This window comes from Chrysochloris asiatica, unplaced genomic scaffold (assembly GCF_000296735.1).
Source record: "Chrysochloris asiatica unplaced genomic scaffold, ChrAsi1.0 scaffold00323, whole genome shotgun sequence".
Taxonomy (NCBI): Eukaryota; Metazoa; Chordata; class Mammalia; order Afrosoricida; family Chrysochloridae; genus Chrysochloris; species Chrysochloris asiatica.
Window position 1 is genome coordinate 2,074,839 of NW_006408841.1, and position 8,730 is coordinate 2,083,568.

General features: G+C 43.3%; 1 protein-coding gene across 1 annotated transcript; it reads left to right on the forward strand.

Moving 5' to 3' along the window:
- The first annotated feature begins 255 nt into the window (after positions 1-255).
- LOC102833614 (transmembrane protein 11, mitochondrial-like) lies at positions 256-1,622 on the forward strand. The gene is made up of 2 exons (XM_006875374.1): positions 256-396; positions 1,131-1,622. Exons 1-2 carry the CDS (start codon positions 256-258, stop codon positions 1,620-1,622), a joined length of 633 nt encoding a protein of 210 aa, XP_006875436.1.
- The last annotated feature ends 7,108 nt before the right edge of the window (positions 1,623-8,730 follow it).

Genomic DNA, 8,730 nt, shown 5'->3' on the forward strand with positions numbered 1-8,730 from the left:
ATTCCAGTTTCCTCTGCCCTGAGCATGTGATGGCTTCTTTGAAGGAGGGCTTGAAGTTGCCTTAATGATAAGTGTGAGTGTAGTTTTAAGATGCCTTCACTAGTTATGAATGCTGGACATTTATGAAAAGACAGCTGCCACCTGTGTCAGAGTCTGGAGGATTTGAGATTAAAGCTGCTCACCTATTGGTGGGATCAGGGGCCGTGTGTAGAGGGGAGGGGGATGTCTGCTCTTCACTGAGGTGTGTGATGAGATATGTCATCACGTGGCCTGGCCGTGATACATGACTGGGAACTGTGCATTGTATCCTTTTCTGAGGCTAGGGTGGAGCACATTTTTGATCAGGAGAGGAGATGCAGATGTCAGGAAGTGAATGAGAAGGCTGTCTGGCCAGGGGTATGAGAACATGCAGCTTTGGGCAGGAATTTATACTACAAGACTGGTGCCGGCAGCCTGGATGCAGGGGTGGGTAAAAAACTGGCAAGATCACAATGTTCATTCCTTGTAGGGGAGCTGGAGACATTCAAAATGGATCTGTTTGTATGGTGCTTCTTATTTGGTCCTTGTGCTCATTGAGTTTGAGAGTAACCACCATTCTACTGAGTTGTTCTCTCAGATGTTCTCCGAGCTGTGGGCTGGGGACCCAGTGTCCTTGTTTTCTCTGCTGAGTTTTCTTTCCAGCAGCAGTGATAAGAGCCCGTGGGCCAGAAGCTAAATGACCTATGTTTGTTCTGATGGCCAGCAAGATGGTTAGCATTATCTGACTCAGGTGGTTTTTCTGAAGGACACCTCCCCTAATTCATAGATTTCATCCTGTTTTATGTTCTGTTTGTATTACTTGGATTCTGAGTAATAACCTTCTTGGGCTGACTCACAGAGCCCCTGCACAAGGACTCCACACCATCTGTTGCACTTACTTGACCCCTTCAAAGATCAGCCCTCTCCCCATTGACTCATCTTTCACTGCTTTCTTCTTCTCAGGAAGGAAGTCTTTACTGAACCATCTGTACTTTAGCTTTGGGTTTGGCAAGATAAATACAAACAGGTGTGGAAACTTCACCTTAGTAAGTTCACAGAGTCATTAGTGCTTCCTGCCTGACTGTCATGTCTTTCTCACACTTCCACCCAAGGGTGAGCCACATGCGATCTACACTGGGGAGAATGCCCAAGACCAGTTTGAGTACAAGCTGGAGCAGGCCCTGGAGACTCAGTACAAGTACATTGTGATGGAGCCCACACGCATTGGGGACGAGACTGCCCGCTGGATCACTGTGGGCAACTGTCTGCACAAGACCACTGTGCTGGCAGGCACTGCTTGCCTCTGCACTCCGCTGACCCTACCCCTGGAGTATTTCCACTACATCTCCCTGCCGGCTGGTGTGCTGAGCCTAGCCTGCTGCACCCTCTATGGGATCGCTTGGCAGTTTGACCCCTGTTGCAAGTACCAAGTGGAGTATGATGCCTACAAACTGTCCCGTCTACCTCTGCACACACTCACCTCCTCCACTCCCGTGGTACTGGTCCGGAAGGACGACCTGCATAGAAAGAGACTGTACAACACAATAGATCATGCTGCCCTGGCTTACTGCATAAAGAAGATTTATGAACTCTACCTTGTATGATTTCATGAAAGAAGGGAGAGAATGCAGAACAGCCCAGCTCAGAAAGACAACAGTGCTCAGACTGCCAGAGTCATAGCTTTGTCCTGTGAAACAGCACAGCCTGGGAAGGTAATTGGTTATTCATTGTTATTTTTTAAAAATTAACACAGATCATGGATTTTTGCAGCACATTACACTAAGATGTGGCTTTCCATAACCCAAGAAGGGGTCTGAAGCTGTGGACATCTGACTGGGCAGTGGATTGCTGAGCAGAAGCAAATACTACTGAGGGGTGTGAGCGTGTTTTGGGTGATGGGGTGTTTAAGTCTATTTGTTTAACTTTACCATTGGAGCCAACCAGAAGCTAATGACCATTAAAATGATGAATGTTTCCATTGCAGGTGTTTTCTCTCTTTATGCTGTACTTGTAGTCTGCTCTGGGTGGCAGCCTGCACATGCAGGGACTGTGGCCTGTCCACCTCCACCCCACTTCCCCTAGAAGATGAGTTCCTAAGTAGGGTAGACCTGGGCCCTAGGCAGACAGACCCTCCTGAAGTCATGACCTTCCAAGACCATGCTTCAGGCTGCGGTAGGACAAGGGGTGTGTGGCTTTGACATGAAGGTTAGTTTAGGTGCATGTGAGACCCTGGATCTTCTCCACTGTGTTCCAAGGCCCCCTGAACTATTACTGATGTGCACACCGAGTTCTCTTTGTCTTAGGCTGAGGGAAGGGCAGCCTTCCCAGTACTGTCTAGCTGTTGGTGTCACAGCCCTGCTTTACAGGCCAGCTCAGGCCCTTGCCCAGAGCTGGCCACTGCTTGTGATGTTACTTGTATCTCTGAGAAAGGGCGAACCCTTACCTGAAAGCTGGAATTTCTCAAAGACCTCTATCCTTCAATTATCCGAGGATCTAAACACTTGTTTTCTGAAGGCCTAAAAAGTCAGATTAGCTTTTTATTTGGTTTAAATGGACTAATCAGAAAGGGGTGATAGGGCCATTTTTGTAGGAAGGTTCAGAGCTTTTAAAGATTTAAAAAGAGACTTATGAACCACATGTTTATTTCAAGAGCACTAAACATAGTACTCACCTATTTAAGTACTGGGTTTGCATGACTCTGGTAATCTGGACCAGTGGTAAAGAGGAAAATGTCTGGGCCTCACAGAGGGACCTACAGCATACACTTGTCCTGGCTGCGTAGGCACGCTGAAACCCAGGGCCTCTATATCAGATGGAAAAGAGATGTTTGGGAAGCCGAACAGAAGCCCTCAACCAAAATAGAAACTCGGGGCAAATGGTACTGCACCTTACCTTTTTCAGTTGTCCTCAACAGTGTGATTTGTGTTGAATGCTCTAATCCAGATACTGAAATGTCATCTTAGTGATTCTTCATCTGGCCAAGGAGCAGATAACAATGTGATGTGGTGGAGAAGGCAGAAAAGACCTCCACCAGGAAGGGGAAGCACTGAGACCCCTCCTATATAGGCTCCCCTCCTGGTCAGTACCACCCTCTGACTGAGAGGCCATTCTGAGTAGGCCCCATCATTCCTGATGTGCCACCATGCTGTTGAAACACAAAATAACTGCAGTAATAACTGTCAACTCAGAGAATGCAAAGACCACATTTGCATAGCCTATATGTGTTGCAGACCGTGTAAAGCTGGTCAGAAGTTCAAGGCCCACTGGGCCCAAGTGTTGCAGACAATGCAGGCCACAGGTTCTGAGGAACAGATTCTGGCCACTGGGCAGTCATAACAAATTGTTTTTCATCATAGTGTTCAGTTATGTTTTATTAATTCCAAACATGAGCCCTTAGTATCCACAGATAAATGTAATATTTTCCTAAAGCCGAGACTGTAAAGGTTTCAAGGTTAAACCTTTCTCCAAAGGATTAACTGAAAATAGCTTAGCTACTTCCCAGTTCTTTGTTCTATAGACAAAAAAGCCATCCTCCCTAAATCTGTTCCAGGTGCAGGTTATTCAGCCAAGTTCCTGAAAACCTGGCTCAGGAAGCCAAAACAGCGGGACTCCTCACAAGCCTTTTGTCCTTCCCTCTCACCTTCCTCCAACTGAGCTCAGGGGCTATAGATATGTTAATTGAGCCTGAGAAACCAAGTTGCGGGCCTGGAATTTGAACCAGCGAAGTACGATGTAAAGTTACTTGAATGTCTGGAAAATTACTGATGTTAGCTGTACCTTGTCTTAGTCTCTCCCAGCTTGGTGTGAAGCTCCTCCACTAAATAAAATGGAGACGCAGGCCGCCCCAGGTGTGCATTACGACTTGGAGGGCATGCAGTACAGTTTGCAGGGCAGTGAGTTGCCGCCTGCAGAGGCCACGATGCTTGTAGTCCCAAGTCTGCCCACCAGTGATGGATCCACCCTGGTTTTGGGGTGCCTCTTTGTCTCCCTCTTTTTGTCTTTCTGTGTATTCTTTTGCTATCCCTTTTGCCACCAGATATCCCCTCCTCGTGAACCAAACACTCGTGTCGAGGCTGGTCTCTGACATATATGTACTCTTTCAGGGAACAAATCGTGTAACAGGTTTATCTAGTTTTAATTACACATCTGCATACCAATTGTGCTACTATATGATAAAAGCACTGGGCCACTTTGTTGTTGTTGTTATGTGCCTTCGAGTCGGTTCCGACCCATAGCGACCCTGTATAGGGTTTCCGAGGGTGTAAATCTTTACGGGAGTAGAAAGCCTCATCTTTCTCCCGCGGAGCAGCTGGTAGTTTCGAACCGCTGACCTTAAGGTTCGCAGCCCGATTCATAACCACTACGCTACCAGAGCTCTAGGTAGCCACTAGGTTGGCTTAAACCACAAGGTTGGTGGTTCAAATTCACCAACTGCTCCTTGGAAACCCTATACAGGGTCACTTTGAATCAGAACTGACTCGAGGTTACTTAACAAGTTGATGTTATAGTCCAGCTAGTCAGGAAAGGTACAGGTACTGGTCCTCAACCACTTTCCAGTGGCCGTGTTCTAAACCAGGCAGTCTGTCAGCTCCCCGAGGCTGCACATCTGGCTCAGTAGCTGCTGGTCCTGCTGCAGAAGGGAAATTGACCCCTCAGTGCTATTTTGGTTGGCAGGCTGCCTAGGTGACTATGTCATTCTCATTCAACCAACCACTGGGGCTTGCCAGACTTTGATTTTGGCATAATGGCGACTTCTGCCTAGGGCAGTGAAACACTAAGAGGCTTGAAGAGCAAAAGGGAAAATGTCTTCAATCTTTGCCAGACGTTTGGAGGCAGAACCAATTAAATTGTGCTTTTCAAGTCTTCTCAGTTAAATTCAAGGATGAAAGAGCCAAGGTGTAGAAATGGAAGATAAAAAACAAGAAGCAGCAACACCATCTCTGGTGGCAAATTCAAACATTGGCTTGAGCGTCTCCCTAGAATGATAGATCCTGCATAGATAAGGGGATGGAAAAAACTCAGACAAGACTTTCCCAGCAGTGGCCTGGGTACCAGTACAGAGCAAGAGCAAGAGCTGGCAAGACAGCTGTTTCGGGGTTCTTAGCTAGGCTCTGCTCCCTCTTAATTGAAGGTCTTGCTGGCTGGGTTCGGGTGGGGAGTAGGCTATCTTTCTTGCCTCTCTGGCATTTGCCAGCTGCAAGTTGGGCCTCAGATGCAGCCTTTGGCACACAGCCATATTTAGCTAGATTTAATCATTGTTCTGGTGTGGCGCTGTGGTTTAATGCACCAGCCTGCAAGGCCATTTGAACTGCAAGGTTGGTGGTTCAAGCTCACCAGCTGCTCCTTGAGAACCTTATACAGGGCCACTATGGGTCAGAACCAACTTGATGGCACTTAACAACAAAAATAATTGCTCAATTTGCATTGTATTACCATTTATAACAAGGGCATACTGGATTTCCATATATGGTAGAATATCAAGTGAAGATGATCATACTAACAGTATTGGATGCATGAAGTGTAAAGGGGATGTTTAGGTTGGGAAGCCCCTCAGTAGTTTGCTCCATGCATCAGGTATTGAGCTATACCCAAGTTAGGGCTTGGTGGGCTCCTGGCCACCTGTTACACTGGTTACACAACAAAAAAATCTTAGTGTGTAGTGTTGCACATATGAGGAATGAATAAACTTGGATTCCTCTGTTTTCGGGATCGTAACTTGCTGACCACTTTAGTTCCTGGAGAGAGAAGAAACATGTGGACATGAAGCCAAGTGTCAGCCCAAGGAGAGCTACTCTCAGGAAGGACAGATTAGAACCAGCTGTGCACTTATCCATTTAATTAGACTCCAGACAGGGCTTCCCTTTAGAGGGGTGTGTGCCAGCTCCAATTTTACTGTCTAGCATGTAAATTAAGGTCTTTCCCTTCAACATGAGGTGGACATAGAAAATGTAGACCCCCCCTATCATGCCTGTGCCCATGTTTTAGCTGAGGAGAACTGGGATGCCAAAGACAAACTATAAGAACAAACTCAGAGACTCTGGGAGGTTTGTCTATGACCAAAACAAGTACAATGTAAAAGATGGTAAACATGTAGGAAAAGAGATTCAGATAGTGAGAAGATCAGGTCGATTACAGGACAAAATAGACTGAACTAAATGGACAGAAAAATTAATGGACTATAAGGCAACCTCAAAGAAAAATAACACTTCACAACACACCAAGAGAATGAGAATCCAAGAAGAATATGAAAACATTAAAACTATGAGGAAACACACACAAGAAAGAACACAAAAATCATGAATTCAACAAAGAAAGACAAACAGAATAAACAAGTAGCAACACCACACACACAAAAAATACAATGACAGCAATTAATCAATACTTATCGATAATTACACGGAACATAAATGGATTAAATGCACCCGTTAAGAGATGGAGGGTGGCAGAATGGATAAGAAAACAAGATCCTTCAATATGATATCTGCAAGAGACGCATCTCACACACAGAGACAGATTAAAAGTCAAAGGATGGGAAAAAATATACTGGCAGGGGCCATGATGGCTCTGATAAAAAATACATTGCAACAACATCAGAGGCCATGTCACCAAAGGGCAGGGCGGCATAGGACCCTAAGCATGAAGGACTCATTGTTAAGCAAGGCCACATTGAGTCTCCCCTTGGAAGGCAAGGCCCCTAGGAGGGATTTCATGTGGGGACTCTGCAGTTTCTGTCTCTTTGTTTTAATCAGCTTATTTTTAATTTTCTTGATTTTATAATAAAAGTTTTCAGTAGAATCTTAGTAAGATTAGAGATTTGAAACTTGTTTTTAGGCACCTTCACACCACATTCAATCATGTGTAGTCCTAAAGAATGCTTTTCACACTAACAATAAGTTTCACCACTAGGAAAAACCGGCTAAAGTTTTCCAAGTCCAGGTTTAAGATTACATTCAACATTCTGTGTAGTTTTGGTCAGGAACATCAAAACATTTAGAAAATTACCAAAAATGCAATTGAGGGCTAAGGGAATAGTAATAGATCATAAGCAGAAATGTAACTAGATGTTTTGTGTAGAGAAGTTATAAGGGAGTTGCTCCATTGCTTCTTATCTACAAAACTTTTTTATGCTTCTTGTTTTTCTTGTTTAATCAATCATGAGAAACAACTGTGTTGTCAGTTACCATAGCAAATAATGTTTAGGCCCATGTTGTGATTAATGAGTCTATAGAAAATAATAGGTGAAGATAGAAATAGGAGTTAAGATTTAGAATTTGTTTTAAGGTTAACTTGACATTCTAGATGTCAGAAAGATTAAGGTGTTTTAACAAGATCATTTGTGTAATGCTTCAAAGCAAGTGATTGTTATGAGAACATAATGTACTGTAACGGTATATAGGAGCTGAGAAACTTAAGTAAAATATACACAGATAATCATAATCATCATTAAAATAATTAAAATCATCATCTTCAGCTGACTCTACACATGCCTTCATGAGCCCCCTTAATAAGTGTGTTGGGGCTCGACCCAGGCAATATACCAAGCTAATTGTTATAAAAAGTGAACAGGAGTGGCAGCGCTAATGATCACTCACCATTAGAAAGATGCAAATCAAAACAATAATGAGATATTATTTCACACCAACAATAACAGCAAAGATGAAAAATGTAGAAGATAATAAATGCTGGCGGGGATGTGGAGAGACTGGGACACTCCTGCATTGCTGATGGGACTGCAAAATGGTCCAACCTCTCTGGAAAGCAACCTTCCTCAGAAGGTTGAAAATAGAAATTCCTTATGATCCAGCAATTCCTCTACTAGGTATTTACCCACAAGAAAACCAAGCTACAACATGAGAAGATATATGCACACCAATATTTGTAGGGTATACCCTTTGGTTGGTTGATGATGCATGGAGGGGATTTGAACTATGGTAATGAAATGATACACGCTAGAATGAATATAAAACTAAAGTTCTCTCATATAAACTATCATATATTTCACAATAAAACATAAAAAAAAAAGTATGTGAGGGACACAGAGACAAAAACAGATTAAAAGTCAAAGGAAGGGGAAAAAACATACCAAGCTATTTGCAATAAAAAGCAATCAGGAGCTCTTATTCTTTCTGCCCTCTCTCTCTTCTCTCTCTCTCTCTTCTCTCTTCTCTTCTGCCTCCTGCCTCCTATCTCTGGCAAGAGGTCACCTTCCTCTTCTTCACCCTGAATAAAAGTCTCTATATGGGCAAAAAAAAAAAAAAACAATCAGGAGTGGCAGTACTAAGGCAAAATAAACTTTAAGGGAAAAACCAGCATAATAGATAAAGATGAACAGTATATCATGATTAAAGGGACAAGTGAACAAGAGGAAATAACCATATTAAATATCTATGCTCCAATGAAAAAGCACCAAAGTATATAAAACAAACTCTAATAGATTTGGTGAAAGAAATAGATGAAGCTACAATACTAGTGGGTGATTTTAAAACAACACTTTAAAAAATGGATAGAACAACCAGAAAGAAACTTGAAAAAGACACAGACGAACTAAATAACACAATCAGCCAACTGGACCTCATAGATGTGTACAGAGCATTCAACCCAACAACTGCACAATACACATTCTTTTCAAGTGCACATGGAACATTCTCCAGAATAGACCATGTTTTAGACCACAAAACAAATGTCCATAAATTTACAAATATCAAAATACTA

Bases quoted from the DNA above. Each gene is read 5' to 3' on its own strand.
- LOC102833614 (XM_006875374.1), top strand. From the start codon at position 256: ATGTCATCACGTGGCCTGGCCGTGATACATGACTGGGAACTGTGCATT. The intron at 397-1,130 runs GTATGAGAACAT...CTTCCACCCAAG, and splicing joins AGAAGGCTGTCTGGCCAGGG to GGTGAGCCACATGCGATCTA.